We start from the raw sequence: 21,200 nt of genomic DNA on the forward strand, positions 1-21,200 counted from the left end.
CAACATAAGATGGTCTTTAAATCTCTCTTCCTTGAAGATTTATTTCTAAAATAATTTCCCAGTAACATTTCCCTTTCAAAACTCATGATAACCAAGCCCAAATCTGAATGTGGTCATCATTTTTATTTTCCTTCATTTTTTTCAATAAGATAAGTTTATTTTCAATTACCTGTCCTATGTTTTAACCACCTAAGCTGATTGCATTGCAGCACAACGTCAAGGAAGGCTTCCAGCATAAAAAACCAGTGAGTGTTATAGACTTGCCATTTAGGGTTTTTTCTTCTCCTTGACAAGCTCCGCCCCTATTAAAAAAAAAAAAAAGTCTCCTCTGCTAGAAGTCTTCGTGGTCAAAATGACTAGGGAGCTCAAAGGTCGGACCTTCCTCACCAGAAGAAATTCCTGAAGGCACCCTATCTTTTCAGCGCCTCCTATCTAGTCTAGCGCAAGTACAGAAGGGACAGTTTCCAGAGCTTCGGGTCATTTCAGAAACACCCATTTCTTCTGTGCTACAAACACCCATTCACAAAATCCGAAGAAAGAACTCAGTCGCCCCTGGCTCGTTGAAAATTTAGTTAGATTGATGTTGAAATACACCCTCCTTCCCTAAGGGTATAGTTTATTCGTGGGTGGAGAGCCACCAGGGAGGGTAACAGAAGAGGGCAGGGAGGAGGAAAAAAAAAAAAAAAAAGTAGAAGACGGTTTTGTCTTGACTTCTAAAAATCTTTTTGTTAATCTTCTCTCCTCCCCCTCTCCCATTTTCCTAATCCGGAGGATGATGGAGTTCGAGGCGAGGGAATGATTCCGGAAATGGAGCTATATGACTCTCAAACCTAGAAATGATCTGGGTGCTTTATTTAAAGTTAAATACTCCTCGTAGGGACCCAGCACAATTCTTACTTAAAGGAGCCCGTGTTTTCTCCTTCATAACGTAAACAGACAAACAGTTGCCTCCAGAGATTAAAAACGCGGTTCCGGAGCGCGTTTATTGCTGCCCTCTAAGCTACAGACGAAGGTGGGGTGAAAAGCGCTCACAACCTGTGAAAGTGCGAAAGCCTCGAAACCCGGTGGCCAGTTCCCTCCTGGTCAGAACTCTTCCCCGCCATCCCTCATTTTTCGTGACTCCGCAAGACACAGGGACTCAGACATGTGTGTGGGAGTGCGTGTAAGGGAGACAGGCGAGAGGACAGTGGCTTTCCACATGTGCAACCCTGCAGCTCCCTGCATTCATTCATATGCATGCAGTGGTTGAATCTTTGATCAAAGGATTAGTTACACTGATGAGTTGTTTTTTTTTTAATGGGCACACCTTAAAATAGTGTTCATAAATTGAAAGTATGAAAAGGTTCTGAGTAGAGTCCCTGGGTCTCTAACCCTGTCTACCCTTTGCTCCCCCATTTCTACTCCCCACCAAAAAAAAAAAAAAAAAAGGAAAGCTTGCAGCAGATTGTAGAAGGATTTGAGTCTGCAGCCAGAGAGAAGGGGATTAGGGCCAGAGCGGTGCAAGTTAAATTGTGCTGCATATAAAAAATGGGCGGATTGGTCTCCAGATCCAGAGGCTGGTACCACCTTCCTTTCTAAAATAAAATCTCTCTGGCATGAAGTCACCGCCTATTTCACATCCGGTTTGCCCTGGGACGTATTACTACTGTCTTGGTAAAGAGAAATCTTTTGTTGTATAGCTGCAGATCGGATACTGGGAAGCAAATTTGGGTGTGAAATCTTCAGCAAAGGAGCACACAGAGTCCATGATGGCTCAGACCAAGTGAGTGAGAGGCAGAGCGAGGACGCCCCTCCGCTCCCGGCGCGCCCGGACTCGCGGACTCGCGCTGGTTCCAGGCTCTCCGCGATTTTCTCTCGCACACTTTTCCCGGGTCTTGAGCGATCCTGTGCCCAGAGGGGGCCCGAGGTAAGTGCGGCTTCAGACCGCTACACACTGAGCTTTGAACGTTGCTTTTCCTAGCTGGAGAGACAGGAATGCTGGAGAAAAAAGAGAAAGAGGAACAGGACAAGAGCCCGATCCCATAGCAGGTAGAAACAACGAATGTTTTTCTTTCAGGGTGAAAACCGCAGCGATAGAGAAGCATTATTTTTGCCCCTCTGTATCTCTTCTTTTCTTTCTCTCTTTCTTAGGCAGATATGAATTTATTCCGTGGGGTGGGTGGTGACATGTTGTTTTGTTTTGTTTTTTTGTTTTTTTTTTTTTTTTCAAGAGGGTGCTGGGATGAGCTGGGGAGGGGCTTTGGGGGGCATCATCTAAAGTTAAGACGCTAGGACAGAAAACCTGTCAATGTTCCGTCCTATGGAAGGCACTCTCACATTCTGTCTGCAAAAATGCCTCTTTTCTCCTTTCCAGTGGACGCTGCTAAAATGCCCTCTGGTGTAGGGGTCTCTCTGGTTCTGAACATGAAAAACTCAACTTACCATTTGATATGAGTGGCATGGGATATGGGTGTTTGGAGGGTGTGCGTTTGGTGGGGGAAGGTGGAAAAGGGTAAGGAAAAGGCTTAGCATTTCTTTTAAACTATTATGTTTGTATTTGCAAGAAACTTTCTTACTCAACAACTCCAGTACCATGATAGGTTTGTTTTTCTCTTTAAAATGCCAGAGGAGGACAAAAAGCTATGGTACCTTGTTTTGGGATTTTGTTTCGTTTACCCCTTCGGGAATACCCCCCCTTTTTTTTATAAAGACCAATAATTATTAATAGGGCAAGAGAAGTTGCTTTTCTTTCATAACATGTTGAAGATTAATGCAAGGGTGAATTATAAATGTGCAATTTAGATGCAGTATTTTAACATAATGATATTTATCCAATATTTCTTCTCGTCCGTGCCAAAACCAGTGACTAAATTAAGTAAAAACTATGAAGCTCACAGCTCTTATCTGTAGATCTAGACCATTTTACTCCAAACACATTAATTATGTTTCATTGCTTACATGCCTGTTTGTAATGGTTTTTACTGATATAAATGATCCCCAAGAGTGTGGAAAGCATTTGTGTAGATGTACTTAAAGGCATACCACATTAAACCATAGAGTGGTTAATGAAAAACATGCTTTAAAAGACATGCAATCCATTAATCACTGTCTGTATAGATTCAGGGAAGTGCTAATAAATACCTTTAACATTCTCATGTTATAACTGCCCTTAATTATGGCACATGAAATAAAGTGTTACCTACCATATCTGCTCCTTATCCAGGTAGTGCACTGATTTTTAAAAATTGACTCCACAAATAGATCATAATTTCTTGAAATATTTAAGCTTTCCATACTCCTCCTTTCCTCCAGCATCCCACTATCAAGTCTAAAATTCAACAATCAGATGGTGATTGATTGCACTTTACCTAAGAGGGAAAAAAGATTCCCGTATTCATGTAAAGCAAAGCACTCCAGCTTCCATCTGTTTGAGATGAAACATTTTCTAGCAGCAACCTGGCAGAATTCAAGAGGGCTTAAAAGATACGTGTGGGCATGTTTGTATGCATTTATGTGAGTGTGGTTTGTGTGTATGAGAGAGATCAGCACATGGTTTGACTGTAAAGTATGTCCTTTAGCCTCACAGAAGCATTAGTGAGCATATTTAATAAGGCAATCACAGGCAGAGAACATAAGCACGACTTCGGCATTCAACAGTGTGTTTCCTTTTTTTTTTTTTTTAAAGATTAAATACAGTTGCTTCTGAAATCAAGGTGCATCCAGAATTCAAAGATGAATTCAGTCATTGAAGCATATTAACCTACCCCATCTCAGCTCCAAAACATTTCTCCCCGTTACAGACACCAGCTTAAAAATTTCAATTCACAGTTCAGGCGTGGTAACTCCAATCAGAAAGGTCAATATTTTCAGATCATAAACAACAAGAAGAGAGTAATTCACACTATATTGGAAATATAAAACCTAAAGGAAAAAAAAACAGTTTTTATGTTGGGCAGTATTGGCACTTAAAAGCATTTCAACTTGTATTCTTTTACAGGAGAAATTAAGATACTGATATATTTCTGAATGGAGAAATGGAAGGGATAGTGGAGGATGGATGGTCCAGGTTTCCATTGCTTCCAATGAGGTGTCATATCCCAGTGAGGTCATTTCCTGACTTCAAAGCATTCATCTGAACTGCCTCAGTCAGCCCTAGTGGTTATAACCTGATGTTTCTTGCAAGAGACATTGATCTCTACTTGTTCTACTTTTCAGCTGCACAAGCTCGCAATGAAGAAAAGTCCGGGTCTCTCTGAGTATCTTTGGGCCTGGACCCTCCTTCTGAGCACATTGACTGGAAGAAGGTGGGGGCACTTTATTTTAAATCTGCATGATAATCTCTGTAACTTTTCATTTATTCTTTCAGGGGGAAGAAAATTGTCCTTGGATGAATTCATGACTAAGGGAATTCAAAAAACTTAACGGCAATAAAATCCCAACTAAGAATAAAGAAGAGCAGTATGAAAAAATAGCCATCTTATTTGCATGATGGTTAGAATACACTTAACATGCTTTTGTTAAAAGAATGTATTAATTCAACATTTAAGTCTTAAATTGAACTTCTCACTGTTCAGTTGTAACTGAATGAAATATGTAGTTTCCTAATTCATAGAGAAAGTTACCCCAATTAATGTCTGCATACTCTATGAGTTGATTTTCCAACAAGAAAATTTCTAGCCAACTGTAAAGATCATAGAGTAACTTGTGATTGCATGAAAGTGGAAAGTTTAAAATAATATTTGTAATTTGAAAGTCCTAAGTCTCTATAAACGTGTGTGCATATTATGTTTTGAAACCATTCTTTGTATAATCAATAGAGGTAGAATATACTAAACAAATATTTAAGAACATTACATAAAATTGAACTTCTCTATTTAAGCATGACTACTGTGGGAAAAGTTATGAGAAAAATTTAAACATATGTTTAACCATATTTGAAAATTTGCTGATGATCAAATCAAGCATATAAACATATTGTAGTAGCAGTGATGTAAGTGACCAAAAATTTCAGATTCTTCTTTATCTGCTTTTATACTTCTTGCATGGTCTACTCCTGTGGCCCTTAAGACAGTCTTAGACATAAAAACCCAAGGTTCTTCGAGATGTAATGGAAAGTAAACTCTTAAAAAGTTAAGGTAGAGAGAAGGAATAATCTGGAAAGATGTGAATTTAGGAAATTTTTTTTTTAATTAAGACGTTGTCTGTTTTTATTTTTTGCTATTGTGTGTGGTAAGTAATGACTATCAGATGAAGAGGAGATCCACTATTGCCAGATACTCTTAATCCGAGGAGTTAAATGTTTTCCATTTCTTTTGAAAAATTATATGAAGTGTTACTATTGTAATGACCTGTAGATGGAGTTAGTGCACAGTATTTTATTATAGAGTGGTTCATTCGGAATCAAAATCAGGTACTGTAACTGACATTTCTCTTCAAATTATATATTCTGTTTAGGAAACCTTACATTGGCATAAGTGTTTAAGAGCAATAAACAATCTTGATCTCTATTCTGGGGTTATTCTTTGACAGTTATAACTGGACATAGTAAATTAGACGTGGAGATGAAAAATACCCTCATTAGAAAATCACAGGAAATAAAGATTACTATTCCAGCTGGGATAGCAGAACTAGTTTTCTGGGAGGGATGGAAAAGTCTCCTTTGGCATTTGCATTCTGATGTATACAATTGGTGGAAATGGCACTTATAAGATAAAACCAGGGATGAAAGTTTTTCCTGAATTTGGTATAAGCTTCAACACACAAAAAATGCAGGAAAAGGTAATAGACAGCTGCATATTTTAGGAATTATATCCAGAATCGAATTGTGCTCTGTCCCTTACCCCATCTCATCTTTAACCTTCTTATTTTGCTGCTTTCTTCCTTAGACTACTTGATCAGGCCCTCCTCACAATTTAAAGTGGACTAGCATTTCTTTTCCACCTTTATCAAGATGACCTTCAATATCCTTGAAAGATGCATGCATGTGTGACAATTCGTTTTGTGAAGACTTTTTATAAGTAATTACATTTAGACAACTATTTTTGCTTTACTGGTATCATCTGCTAATGAGACATCCTGGAAAGCTCAGTGAAAATTTGATTTCAAAAACTAGTTAAGAAGTTTAATTTTGCCAAGGGAGAATATACTGTCAAGCTGTATGGTTTTAATGTTGAATTTAGGAGAATGGGAAATTGTTCCATACAGTTGAATTTCATATATTTAGCATCATGAAGAGCCTTTAGTTATAATAGTTTTAATTATTAAATTAAAATTTTATCAGAAAAATGGCCATTGAATTTTGACGATATAAAACTACTTACCTTTTTAAAAATAGTGTTTGTTTTTGAAATGATACTTTCTTTATATTTCTTACTCCTGTCAAATAAGTGAATCCTGGTTTCGGATGTTACTATTTTTTTCATTGATCAGTAATACAAACACACAAGAGTGAAGCCAAAAGCATATTAAACAGAGAGTATGAAAGTGATATTTTTGTGGCATTTCTTAGTTTACACTCTCCATTTTTTTTTTACTCAAGGTCAGAGCTGTCATTGAAATGTATCAGTGAGTGTGATCCACTGAGATAAAAAGACTTCTCTCAAAGGATTTTGGAGGTGTCATCCTAATCATTATATAAAGTATGATTCAACAACCATAAATGATAATGTGATTGTTATAAGAAATGCGCAGTATTTGAACTATGGTCACTGTGTGGTTGAAACTCAAAGACTAGTAATGATAAGGGGTAGAAATGATACCTGAAGCTAGAAAGATTTAAATAGGAACAATTAATCCATTATAGAAGAATAGAACTAAAGTTTTAGACTAAAAGTTGAAGAAAACAGGGTTCTCGTTCAAGCTCTGCTCACAGATTGCTATGTTTCCTTAAAACACTAATCCGACACTACAGTTCAATAAACCATAAATTAAGAATATTGGACCATATCTTTTCCAAGGTATCTTTTACTTTAAGACAGAAATGACAAAATCTCATTTAATTAGAGATTTGAATTAGGCACATTGTAGAAATCAGTTCATAAAACTTAAGGGGAATGGAAATTACACACTGATTTGAAACTATAATTATCCTAAGAAACAAGTTTTAATTTTTTTTCTCATCCAAATATCCTAAAAGAACATCAAAAGAATAAATGCATATATATGTAGATATTTCTACCTCTATGTCTATATCTATATATATATAAAGTGGATGAAAGAAGTAAATGTTGGTAGGTGAAATCTTAGGCTAATGCTATACGTTACATTAAATGAAAGCAAAACTACTAATTTGATAGCTCATAAATACGTTTTGTGTTTTTTTTTTCGGAAGAAGTTTGCCAGATTTTTTTTATTTCTCCTTACCATGCATTAACCTTCTTGCCCAGGGAAACATGCATTATAGCATTGTATACATGCTGAGATTTATACGGGCAAAGAGACAGAACTCATTTCCTATAATTTTCTTTCCATAGTTAGAAATATTAGAATAAAGAGTTTATCATGTGTGATAACAAATATGAGAAAATGGTAAAAATTAAAATATGACTTTTTTTTTTAATTTTGCCGGAAGGAATTTTCAAATTAAGATTCAATAGGAAAGAAGATAGGGAAATCTAGGGAAAGCTTTATTTGGGAAAAAGGTTTTAATAGAATTATGTAATTTAGATTATTACCTGCCTTTATATCTTTTTCAGCTATGGACAACCCTCATTACAAGATGAACTTAAAGACAACACTACTGTCTTCACCAGAATTTTGGACCGACTCCTAGATGGTTATGACAATCGTCTGAGACCAGGATTGGGAGGTGGGTTGCGTTATTGTGTTTTTATTTTAGAGAACAGTATCAAATCTTTATTAATGAAGCCTTGCTTTCCTTCTAAATGTAAAGTAGTAAGAATAGTAGCATGTAGTTTAAGGACTAATCCTATTTTTAATAGATTGCTCAATGTTAGTTCAATTTACTATGGTATTTCTGTGCACATACCTATATGTAGAAAAAGGCAGATATAAACATTTCATAATTACATTAAAAAATGTTACATTTACTTGGAAATCATAATGTTTTCTGTGTAATGATTTTATTATCCAGGAAAAAAAATGAAGTTAATATTCTCCCTGCTAGCCCAAAGAGTACATCTACTTCATTTGGCATTGCTATGTTTACACTGAATTCAAATAGATTATCTCTGAGCCTAATGCTCTAAACATTTATTTTGAATTTTATGTATTGATCCACTGTTTTGCGTTAGATTAGTACCAACTCTGGGATAAAAGGTGAATGTGATAGATGGTAATTTTTTTAACCATGCATTTGAACTTAAACCCTAATTTTCTATAGTAAAAATTTGTTTTTCTTTGTATACCAATTATACTAATGGATTCCTACTTAGGAAGAAAAAAGTGCTAAATAATACAATATTTATTACAATAAGAATAAATAGTGCTAGATATTACTCACATATTTGAATAACCTTTGAATAAGATAATCCACTAATCTTATTTAGTTAAGCAGAGACTAATGAAGCCAAAACAAAATATTGATCTCAGACTAAAACAAAGGAAGCAAGGAAATAAATTATTGTTTAAAGTCACACAGGAAATCAAGGTGAGAATCTATGATTCCCAACTGTAGATAATGCTGCACCTTCTCTGAAGCATTTGTTTAAAACTATTTGATAGCAATATTTAAATTCCAATTAAATGGCAATATTAAGAAAGTCATCTCTCCTTCACTGAGGTAGCAAATATATACAAAAAATAAGAAGCTTGGGAATCCAAATTTTGATTTTAAAACTGAATGGTAGCATGAATTTAGTCTTTATATATATATATAATATATATATATTGAGTAGTGTAATCACATGGATGTGGATCATAGGTCTGTTTTGAGGCTAACAAACACCATTAGTGTCTCAGAGGTTTAAGAGGAACTGCTTTGTCAAAGACACAATTCAAATATACATCAGAGGCCTTACCAGGTGTCCTTTCTTGTCAATTTCAAACGTCCATTCTTGGACATGCTATACAAATTCCTTCAGGTTTGAATTCCACCTAGTGTTCCTTTACTACATTCTGAGAAAAAAAAGTCTCAAGGAACGATGTTTTGGTCATTAAATGGAATGCATAATTGGGTATGCAATGTATTGCAATGATATTTGTGTATATCTAAATGTTTAAACTGGCTTCAAGAAAATTGTTCTTAATTCATAAAATTTGAAATAAGTTGCAAAGATTTCAAGTAGGGAAGGAATGTACAAAAGGAAGAAACAGGATAGTGATACAACTTTTAAAAAGTAAGGCTTTCCAAAGTACTAGTGGGCATGCATCTGATTCCTTTACTTCCTACTCCATAATATCAGTCCTTACTAATCAACAGAATTTTATAATGCATCTAGGAAACACTGTTTCCATTCTAGTTTAGGAAATCCCTTTTAATACTTTAACATGTGAATATGAGTAACCTCTATAAGCTTTTTACATAATTTTCAGTTTGTTGAAGAATTTTAAACACACACAGACACACACACACACACAGGCACATACCTTTAATGATCAGCTGTCTTGTTTGGAGTGTAAGTAACAAACCCAGAACTGCTCCTTGACATTTAATTATATATAATAATTCTTAAATAAATGTGTATGTTAACTCTTTAATCAAATACAGTGTAAACAGGAAGCATTTTACCTACTTTCATCTGCATACCTGGACCATAGAAAGCCATAGAACTTGGGGACATATAATGTAGGCTAAGAATGAATTGAAAAGCTAATTTTTGAGAAATGAGATAATGCTAGATATGTTAACAGAAACAACTGCATTGATTGAACCTGCAACATTACTGTTTTTGTAGAATCTACTTTTAATATCTATTTAATCCCCCCAAGTAAGAAAAAATAGACATGTGTTTAAAGAACAGAAATAGTAGTTGGCCAAATATAGTCAAAGTATATTCTTTTAAATTGAAATGGATATAATGTGCTATAATAATAGATAATTCAAGGGCTCAAGAAAATTTAAAGGAATGGTGTGCTTTAATCTTTGCTAAAGATGACTTATCTGTTATCTGTGACTCCTAGAAACATTGATTTTGAGGATATGGTAGACAAAACAAATTAAAAAGTAGCTCAAATATTTACCTCTGTTTCTATTTTACGTATCATCCTGGAATGTACTACAATTAAATCTGATAAATTTGACAGTTATGAGGAAGCTTTAATACTAACTTAATTTTCATTAAATTTTTTTGGAGTGCATCTTATAACCTTAAGGGATATACGAACATGTTTATTATATGTATCTCCAGAGTCATCAGTACTTTTATGTACATTTTGAGAATGTCTCTCAAGCTTTAGAAAACTATACCTTAAAATATTAAATACAGTTTTTAGACATTTTCCGAAGCGTTATCAGCTATAGAATTAGAAAAATATTACCACAATGCTTTCTGAGTGCTATAAACTGAAATTAATGAATAAATATTTCTCTGTAGTTATTTAATTTCATTTCTTTACCATAGATTTCTCTTAAGTATGATATACATTCCAGTAGATCTCCATTGCAGAAATGGACCTTTCTTATTGTTGTTGTTGTTGTTACAAGATCCATTTTCTTTTTTATCTATCTATTTTCATAGATGAAAAGCCCATCTAGAGCAAATGCTTGAAATATTATTATTAGTTTATAAGAGGGTAAAAGTTTCCTTTTAATTGCTTCATGATCACCACTGAGTTAATCTTCTCTTATGAGAGAAATGGGCCCACTCTCTTCTCTATTATGACAAAAGTCTGTTTTTGTTTTTGTTTTTGTTTTTTGAGAATAATGTTATGCAGAAGGCAGGGATATTTTGTTCTGAATGTCCTCAGAAGGTATAGAAATATAAGCTGAGACTGGAAACTAATGGAAGAAACTCTTTATGTGCAAATTCATCATGACCTGTTTTTCAGAAAAACATACTGCCACCCGAAGGCATAGCAATACTCTTTGGAGATATATATCCTGGGTCCAATAACTAAGAAACAAAATATATTAACTTGGTTCATTTAGTTGATAGAAACCAGTTTGTAGATTGTCTACCTTTTCAGAGCCCAGAGAGCAATCCTGAGAAGGTGAAAATGAAAGGGTAATATAAAGAGAGATATCCGGGAAGGGGCTTTTTTTCTTTTCTTTTTTTCTTTTTCTTTTTCATTTTCTTTTTTCTTTTCTTTCTTTCTCTCTTTCTTTCTAGATAGGAGAGATGAAAAGGAATACAATGTGTGGAATTCTAATGATGTAATGTCCCCTATTCAAGAACAAAAGAGAACAATAATTTGGCCATGTTCATATTTTAAATACATAGTTAATGAAGGAAACTTGAAATGGACTTGAATTTAAATAATCAGTAACCAGAAAATACAAATCAAAATTCTCAGAAGTTGTGGAATTCATTCTCATTTAAAAGTCTCTTTTTTTGAGGGCAAGGTGTAGAGGGCTACTTCTCCCTTGTAACCAGGAACTAAAGAATGTTTTTGAAAGGCTTTAGCCTAAAGCCTGGTCAGTACAGAGGAATAAAATGGTAGGAGGAGGGGAAAAGGTAAAAGCCAGAAAGAATGGCAAGATAGGAAAGAGCAGGTTAGAGAAGAACAGAGAACGAAAGGGGGCATTGAAGATAAGGAGAGGGAAGTGAGAGGGATAGAGAATGTGAAAGGAGAGCAACCCAGAGAAAATGGTAAAGGAGAGGGATCTGTGTTCTAAAGATGAGTAGACTCAGGTGTTCCTTGATTAATCAAGATTCCTCTTCTCATTTTAAATCAGGACCAAACCAAGCACATTCTGAAATAATTCATTTTCTCAAGGTTTCTCCTTATTAACTATATTTTCTTGAACTTCCTAAAAAGTTAAATGATACAGCCCCTGAACTGCAACCATCTAAGTTAAATTTTGGCCACCATCACATTGGTTCCCCCTGCGCTCTAGGTGGGGGCAAAAACAGCCTATAAACACAGATCCCAAACTTAATTCTGAAGGGAGGTTTCAGGTTTTTAAGGATAAGTAATACCCTTCCAGTGACATCTTACCCTTTCCTTTTGTCCAACCTTATGTACAGTCTACATTTAATCAATTATATGACACAATCCCAGGGTGAACCAGGTTGATATGTACAGTTTATTGTCTGGAACATACCACCAAGCTCAGGGGTTACTGTCCTTCCCGTTCACAGGCTTCTTCTTAAGCATCTTGCTTACAAAAGACCTTTTCTTCTATAAACAATTTTATTTCACTCCTTGGAAAACTGATTAGGGTATAACTATTTTTAAATAGAAATCAAACAAGATAGTGTCAAAGGAATGAGATCTTGGTTGAGCCACATTTTCAAGGGACTACAGAACTTTTCACTTGTTCCCTCCCTGCTAATGATAGTTTCTGGAAATATTTTTCTAAATTTCTAAATATTGCCTTAGGTTTAATCTCAGTAAGTAATACATAGGATGATAGATGCCTCCCAAAGATTGTACCATCAAACCATAAAGATGAAGATGGTAAAGTTAAGAGAGTGAATGCATAATCATCATGTGACAAACCCAGGAGATGAGAGGAGAAGTAAATCAGTAAATGAGTAGATAGGAATGCAGGTAGATAATGGACTTTGTTTATCCCTATCATGCCCTTAACAGATATTTAGTTAAGATTTTCTTCTTTTTCCTGTAAGTCATACAGAGTTAGGATTTTTATTTATTTGTGTCATTTTGTACTCAAATGTATCAGATGAATAATTGTAAGGAGTATAATTGGGGTTTTCTCTCTAGTTATTTTAGTGCTAACTAATGTTCAAAAAACAGTCATACTTCAAAGCAGACTTTCTCCTTATCTTCCTAATTTTCCCAATTTGGGATTTGTAATGCTATATAAGGCCTTTCAGACTTCCTTTAGCTCAATTATTGCAAGAGATCTCAGGGTTAAGATGTAAACATCTCCAGCTAAGCAAGGTGACTGGGTTGGATATGCGTGCAGTTGGCAAAGTGGTGTTAACTCCTGGGGGATCTTTGGTTATGGGTTTTTGGTTTGTTTTTTTTTTTTTTTTTTTTTTTTTAACATCAAAAGAAGTAAAGGTGGAAAATTAAGCACTCTGGAAAAAAGCAGATTAACTTTTGGGAAGTATTTTTGTGGCTTTGTAAAGTTTAGGTGACTAGGGGCTAGAGAAAGAAGCATCATTTAATTCTTTTTCAAAATTCAACTTTGTTCTATCTCAGGATTCCAACGCATCCAATATTCATGTAATTTTTAAAATTATTAATTTATAATTTATATATTTATCCTATCATTATTATTAATATTATTTGTATCCTGTGTGATTCTGAGATCAGAGACAACCATTTTATTCATGTTCAACTGAAGTTAACACATACATTTTATATTTCTAATAAAACAGCCAGAATTTCAAAAATTAAGAGGATGAGATATTAAGAGGACAATGTGATGGCTTTTGACAGAATGAAAAGATTCTAAATTAATAACAACATCCAAAAAATTTGAAAGATTAGATTCATCTAATATTTTTTGTTGGTGGAAGTGGTGTTATATTTCCTTTACCAGATCATGGCTTTAGTATTACCTTTTGAAATGTGACTCTGGAATCCTTCATTCTGAATTTGCTGTAGCCTTATCTGGTGCATTTAATGTGAGCTGTGGAGCAGATACTCAGACTCTGGCATAATGTAATCCATTTTCACAGAAATATTATATCTAGACATTCCCAAATCCAGTTGAAGTTTTGAGAAAAAGCAGTTACTAAAAACCCAAGAGGAACTGTTAAAATGAACAGAGAGCACCTTTTAACCTTCACTGGCTGGGATCTCTAGTCAGCTCCTGAAGCCAGCTTGTCTAATGAATCCAAGCTAGATACCCAAAGGAATGTTGTAGCGTGTTTAGAAACTTTCTACTCTCATCGTTTCCTGTTGTGTATAAATCATAGACAGATCAGTACCAAGAATTTCCTGAGGTAAAATGTAGCCACTGAGGCTATGCTTAAGTTATAAAGACCAAATTATTAGTAACAGCCGCAGTTTATTTTCTGTAGTTACTTTTGAACTTTTTATAGTTTTCATTTCCCATCTTGATTCTAGAAGCAATGTAGAATATTTTTTAAAAAGTTTTCTGTAGGTGATTTTTTTTTCCAGGTACAATCTGAATTCCTTACTTGAAAAATAATGTTGTAGTGTTTCTGAGATGAGAAACTCTGCCGTTTTGGAAAACTTAAGAGAAAACACAGTCCTAAATAGATCCCATATTCCTCCAAAGATTGCTATAGTGTTAGTCTTATGTAACTAAAATGCTGTGATGGGAACAGGAAGTATGATGCCTCAAAGCTATTACAGGTTATACATTTTTTTAAAGATTTTATTTATTTATTTGACAGAGAGAGAGATCATAAGTGGGCAGAGAGGCAGGCAGAGAGAGAGGGGGAAGCAGGCTCTCCACTGAGCAGAGAGCTCAATGTGGGGCTCAATCCCAAGACCCAGAGATCATGACCCAAACCAAAGGCAGATGCCTAACCGAATGAGCCATCCAGGTGCCCCAGTTATATAATTTTGATTAAGACTTACATAGACCAAAAGAAACCCATTCTTCCAACACAGCCAACTTTCTATAGGTTACCCCCTCTCAATAGAAATTGCCTATAACATAAAGAGGGAAGGAGGGAAATTCTCAATGGAAATGAGTTTCATCTCTGCCATGGTAAACTTTCCCTTTTTTCCCCCCGGAAGATGCTTGTATCATTTGAGTACTTACAATCTGAAAACACAAAAGGATCAGGGATTGGTTAGTTACCTCGAAATGTGGGTTTCTACCCCATATCCAGATTTAGTAGCTGAACACAGCCACAATTAAGTAGCTCTACATATCAGCTGGAGAAAGTTGCCAATTATTTTAAAGAATTTAGGGAACAGAAATGAAGGACAGGGAGCAAAAATGTTGCCCCAGGCAGATTGGCAGGGAGCTGAAACATTGCCCAATCCAGGAGTACACACTGACGGTTATGTAGGGAGCCCAGAACATTTTCAATTTCCAAACAGGACCATTTCCAAGTGGGGTTTTAAGATATACTTTATTATGATGACTAATGTTAGTCCATTTAGTCTCCATACAGTGACTGCTTCTGTGAATTAACAGATAGAAAATAACATAAAGGAGACAATAAACCCCCTTCATAAGCTATAAGTCTACAGAATAGACTTAGGCCTAGTGAATATTACTCTGAGTTCCTCAGTAGACAGCATTTCCAGTGAAAATATGGCCAATACCATATTAAATAAATTGTTGTGATAGGCATTCTTAATAAAAATACCATCTTTAATTCTTCATTGTTGATTCCCTATTCCATTTTTTATGACACTCTTACAATGCATTATTCACACAGCATCAGCTATCTTCTTAAACCGCAAGTAACATCATTTCACTTCATTACCCAAAGGTTCTTTAGTGCATTAGAATAAAGGTCAGCTGCTTAGTGAAATGCAGAAAGCTCGTTAGGTGTGGTCACACTCGCATCCAGAGTGTCATCTTGTACCACGATCATTGGCATAACCAGGCTCCAGATATATTATCAGACTTTCTGTTTCTTTTTTTAAGATTTTATTTATTTGAGAGAGAGACAGAGCACAAGTGAGTGAAGGGGTAGAGGGAGAAACAGGCTTTCCACTGAACAGGGAGACCAATACAGGGCTCAATCCCAGGACCCTGGGATCACGACCTGAGCCAAAAGAAGATGCTTATCTGACTGAGCCACCCAGGTACCCCGGGCTTTTTGTGTCTTAAACATCACACGTTTGTTCTCACCTCAGATCTTGTTATTTCTTCTCCTCCTTTAATCATCTTTCTCTTTCTGCTCCTCCCTGAATTTTTTTTCATCGAGGTCTCAGTTCAAAGTTATCTCTTCAAAAGACATCCTTTCAGAGTACTTACAGTGATCTGAAATGAATTAGTATAATTCGTGTATGTGTTTGGATATAATTATATATGTAATTATATCTGTCACCTTCCTGTCATCTACTACCAATTCATGTGTCTAATCTATCATCTTTTTATCTTTCCTATTTATGTTTCTAACCTATTAGGTTTTCCCCAAGACTGTAAGATGTGCTACAGAATAGGAACATTTGCACTTTTGTTCACCAACCCAGTATTATTACTTAGAGCAGTGCCTGTGTGGCGTGTAGAAAATGCTCAGTAAGGGCGCCTGGGTGGCTCAGTGGGTTAAGCCGCTGCCTTCGGCTCAGGTCATGATCTCAGGGTCCTGGGATCGAGGCCCGCATCGGGCTCTCTGCTCAGCAGGGAGCCTGCTTCCCTCTCTCTCTCTCTCTGCCTGCCTCTCCATCTACTTGTGATCTCTCTCTGTCAAATAAATAAATAAAATCTTTAAAAAAAAAAAAAAGAAAAAGAAAATGCTCAGTAAACATTTGTTGGTTAAACTAATATACTCAACAAATGTATTTCACAGTGTTTTTAGCATCTAATCTTATTCCGCCCTTACTCTAGTGTGATGTACTCAACTGTGCAGGTGTTATTTCTTCACTAAAAAGGGGAAAAAACAGGCTCAGAAAGATTAAAGGCTTGTACCTAAAATCACACAGCTTGTTCTCCAGGAGAATCAGAGTTAAAATCTGAGTGTTTTGACTTTTAATCCAATGTGCTTTCTACTTACTATACTATACTGCTTTTCTCATTTCTGCCTCAAGCACTAATCATCTTTTTGAATTATCACTTCAAAACATCTGTTATTTCAATACTTATCAGCAGAATATCAACATTGTAAGAAATCTCTGTTAAAAACAGATTTACTACTATCTAACAGCTATAGAGTATATAATACAGTATGTGTATGTATTTGTATATATAGATATACATTTGTGTATATGTGTATATATAACATAAATATACACAAATCATATATAAAGCACATAAAACATTTATATATGTATATAAAGTATATGTTTGAAGGAGATCTTCTTTAAAGACTGATTTTAATTGGTTTATTTATCATCAAAAATTTTGCTGACATTGATGTACTATTTTAAGGTATCCCAAATTACTATAATAATAATCACCAACATTATAATTTCATTTTACAGAACTATTCCATGATTATCCCTGTGACAGTCTAATATGTATATAAATTTATACAAATTTTAAAGACTGTTGTTTTTTTTTATAATGGACAGGGAAGGATTACTGTGAAGAAAATACTTTAAAAATCATTTGTTAATTAATCTGCTCTTTGAACATTTCCTCCAACTGAGTTATTTTAATTGATTTCCATTTTCAGACAATTTCCTAGTTTCATAAGAGGTTCCTTGATGTTTACCTTTGACTAACAGTAAAATCACTCTAGCTAAATTTCATTAGAAGTTCCTGACTCGTGTGGTCTTAAATAGAATATTTTAGAACATTAAAGTATCTTCACTTTTCCTCATGTGATCTGTAGAAAGGCCTTGAGTACTTTCTAGGTATTTCTAATAACACTAGAGTCCAGTGCTGAATCAATAAAGTCTGGTATTAGAGTATACAATTTGGATTTTAATGTTCTAATGTTCCTTAAATAATAAATAATTTCTTAAATAATAAATAACATCCTAAAATTATATATCTATATATTTCTCCCCTTAATGGGGATTTGTGGGAATTTCAAGTTGGAAAGGAGAGGGAAAAGATGACTAAATCTTCCCAGAATTGGAAAAAAGAAGGTTCTTCAACAATTCTGAGATATCAGCCCAAGCACATACATATGAGCATATCTTCCATTTAAGCCTGATCCTAGACCTAAATGGGTCTGGATTTCAAATCATCATTTCTTTACTGAAAAGGCAAGTTAACTTTTTATAATTTGACTAAAGTACATTCATAACAGTCCTCTATCTTGAACCTTTGCACTCTGAATTATAAATCTTCTGTCTAAAGAATGACTTCACGTATCACTAAGGAAATTGCCTGTGAGTTGTAAGGAAAAACATACTTTTGGTCAAAGAAACCTATTTCTTGTCACTGAAATTGTACTCAACTGAATTAGAATGTGGTTTAAGGATAATCATTTGAATAGGAAAAAAAAGGAGAAAAGGAATACATCAAGATATTAGCAGTAGATGTATGTGAATGAAGGTATTCTAAGGGGGTTAATATTCTTCATATTTTTCTTTTTGAAATTTCTGAACATACTTTCAAGTTAAAAAAAATTTAAATAAACAACATGATAAATAACATTAGCCTTATGTTTACCATAGGGCTTTTGTAACATTTTAGAGTAACATTCCCAGATAAGTTTGGGAAATACAAGGATGAAAAAGGTTGATGACATTTATTTAAAACATGATTTCTTAGAGACATTGACATGCTAATTTTCATGATGAATCTTCCAGAGACATACATAATAAGCAGAGTTTTTCAGCAGTGGAAACTGGCCACTCACAAACAGCTGATGACAAATCAAAGAAAACCGTTTGGGTATGTGGCAAGGAAAATATGTTAGAGGGAAAAATACAGAAAGTGTTGTTCCCTTTCTTTAATTACCTTATCCCAAGTTCCAGATGGTTTCCTGGATGTCATAGCACCATCGTCCTTTCTCTTCTGGTGCCATCACCCACCTCTTACATTTAGTAGTTGAGTGTCCCTGCACCCCTCCCAACCCCCACCAGGCAACCTTCAGTTTGGAAATTTTGCTACCTTAACCTTAGGGTTTGTGAATATATTTGGAGGAAAAACAGGATGAATAAAGAGCACAAATCAGAAACTCTTTAAGGATATCTGTATGATTAGAGTGCATGGTGAGAAGGTCGTCTGAAGGACCCAGGTGAGGGCTCTCAGTCAGGGTACATGCCTTGGAATATTACAGTGGTGATGTTTGGGAAGTATCAGAGGGAGAGAACTAGTAGAAAATAAGGTCAAGCACTTGAAGATGATGAACTGGTATGGTAAATATACTTAGGGGCAAGGATAGATTAAGGATTAAAGAAATAGATTTTAAAGTGTGATTATAGCTATTTGTGTGAACTGCTTTGCATTTATTCCTAATCTTTCTATATGGCACACTAACAATTATGTATGACAATTAATGTGTATAAACTTAACCATGTTTTACACTCCATTTTATTGGTATAGTAATCTTTATAAATGGGCTTTTTGGTCTTTATAATTTGTTAGTTATATGGTAACATCATTTACTAACAATTTAAAAACAGCAGAGGGAAATAGCCCATATATTTGGCAAGTAGATATCTCACTTCTTTAGAGCGCTTTATCATGCTAGATAAAACAGTTTGGTTGCTCCTAAAACATCTGTTAAGCCAATTTTTGTAAAGCTAGGTACCTTGGAGAGTTACCTTGAAGTGTAAAAATTATGCCCTCCCTACACTCAGGAAATAGATAATGGTGATAAAGGAGTTCAGGAAAGCTGTCCCAAACTGCAAAGCACTTGCAAGTATGCAGACAGGGATTCATACATATTTCCCAAATGAACATGCATTTAATAGTAGATCCCTACCACAAAAATAAAAATGAAAGAATGGACATAATTTTAATTCTGTAGATGTTATCCAGATCTGTAAGATATTCACCATAAGTCTTACAGTTTATAATCTACAGAGAATCAAAACTCAACCTTAGAAACAAAATTAGGTTGAATCAACCACTCAGAAAAATAAATAACAAGAGGATCCAACTATTTGAAGATTTTTGTAGAAAGAAAACATAAATGTTAATTCTCCTTGATCACATAATATAGGGTACTTTTAAAAGAAAGAAATTAATCTACATAAGTAACAAGAAATAAAATTATTACCAATAAGGAGCATACCTGGGATACTAGTAATTAGGATGAAAATGTGCCCAATTCTCTATTACCTGATATCTTTCTTTTTGTACTATTTTCATGGCAATAAGTGCATTTTTTTTTCATATCAAAGGCTCCTTTGCTTAAACTAGAAAGGAAAATGCTGAAAAAGAAAGGACAAAAATGAGCTCAATTAATAAAATAAATTCCAGCTTTTGGGAATAGATAACGTGCATTTTCTTTTTATTATTGTTTTAATTGAAAGTCAATCCTGGTATTCTAATAAAGTGTGAACTCTAGATGGAGTCTTAAGAAATAACAGATCTTTAAACTAAGAAAAAGAGTTAATTGAGTAAAGAATACATATAGAAAGAGGGTGCAGGAGAGAAAAAGAGATGTAAGCACTGGGCAAATGCAGACAGAAAGAGGATGGAAACAGCCCGAACAGGCCAGTGGTTACTCAAACTAAGACATTGCTGATGGCTGTTCCTTTCAAGCTCTTTAGTTGCTGTAGAAGGTTAACACTGACTTTGGAAGGAAGTGAGTTCTACAATTTTTTTTTTAATTTTCTTTATTTATTTGACAGAGATCACAAATAGGCAGAGAGGCAGACAGAGAGAGAGGGGAAAGCAGGCTCCCTGCTGAGCAGAGAGCCCCATGTGGGGCTAGATCCCAGAACCCTGAGATCATGACCTGAGGGAAGGCAGAGGCTTAAGCCACTGAGCCACCCAGGTGCTCTAGGAAGTGAGTTCTAAAAACACAGCTCTATTTTCTTTGTCTCAAACTATGTCCTCCATTTTCAAGTTTTTTAAAGAGTAAATCTCAGATAATTCTTATGTCAAGGGGCTCATTTAAACATTTTGGAGCCAATGAAATTGTTAGGGAGAAAAAAGGAAGAAAAGAAAGAAAGGGGGGAAGGGAAATGAGCCAAAAAATATTTATTGGTTATTGGAGGGATTATCTCTACCTCCCAAGTTATATTCTCATTTGTGGTACACATTATGTACAGTATTCAACATGACCTTCTTGAGAGAAATTTATACTGAAAGTATTAACTGTTTACAAGAGAATTGCTGAGAGATAAAATTCTTGATTTTCAGAAGAATTCATTACCGCATATATTGGATCACCTTTTTAATGTCCTACTTCAGAGATATAAATGTCCTGATAAATAAAATGAATTGCTTAAGATACTAGGCCATTATTTCTCAGAGCTACAGTTTAAAATTACAAACCCATCTTTTCCACTCTCACCTCTAAACAAATTGTGTCCTTTTATGAAAGCAGCATTTTTCTATCATTTTTTTTTTGGGGGGGGTGGCTGAATTTCCTTGAAAATGCCTGTGTTGAGTTGTCACCAGACTAAAATGAATATGTTTTATTGGTTGATATATATGCCTCAGAGACTAATAAAATAAAATC

At 34.9% G+C, this 21,200-nt stretch overlaps 1 protein-coding gene across 2 annotated transcripts in view; it reads left to right on the forward strand.

Annotated features, from left to right (window-relative positions):
* The first annotated feature begins 1,498 nt into the window (after window positions 1–1,498).
* Window positions 1,499–21,200, forward strand: part of GABRA1 (gamma-aminobutyric acid type A receptor subunit alpha1) — a 56,654-nt gene continuing 36,952 nt past the window's right edge. Inside the window, exons 1-3 of one of the 2 annotated variants that reach the window (XM_047731132.1) lie at window positions 1,499–1,906; window positions 4,195–4,283; window positions 7,674–7,786. In XM_047731132.1, the coding sequence (XP_047587088.1) occupies window positions 4,210–4,283; window positions 7,674–7,786 (187 nt within the window). In that variant the 5' untranslated portion in view covers window positions 1,499–1,906; window positions 4,195–4,209. Of the gene's footprint in view, window positions 2,029–4,194; window positions 4,284–7,673; window positions 7,787–21,200 lie in introns of both variants that reach the window. The other variant, XM_047731133.1, reaches the window with a different exon arrangement.

Source organism: Lutra lutra, chromosome 5 (assembly GCF_902655055.1).
Source record: "Lutra lutra chromosome 5, mLutLut1.2, whole genome shotgun sequence".
NCBI classification, from domain to species: Eukaryota; Metazoa; Chordata; class Mammalia; order Carnivora; family Mustelidae; genus Lutra; species Lutra lutra.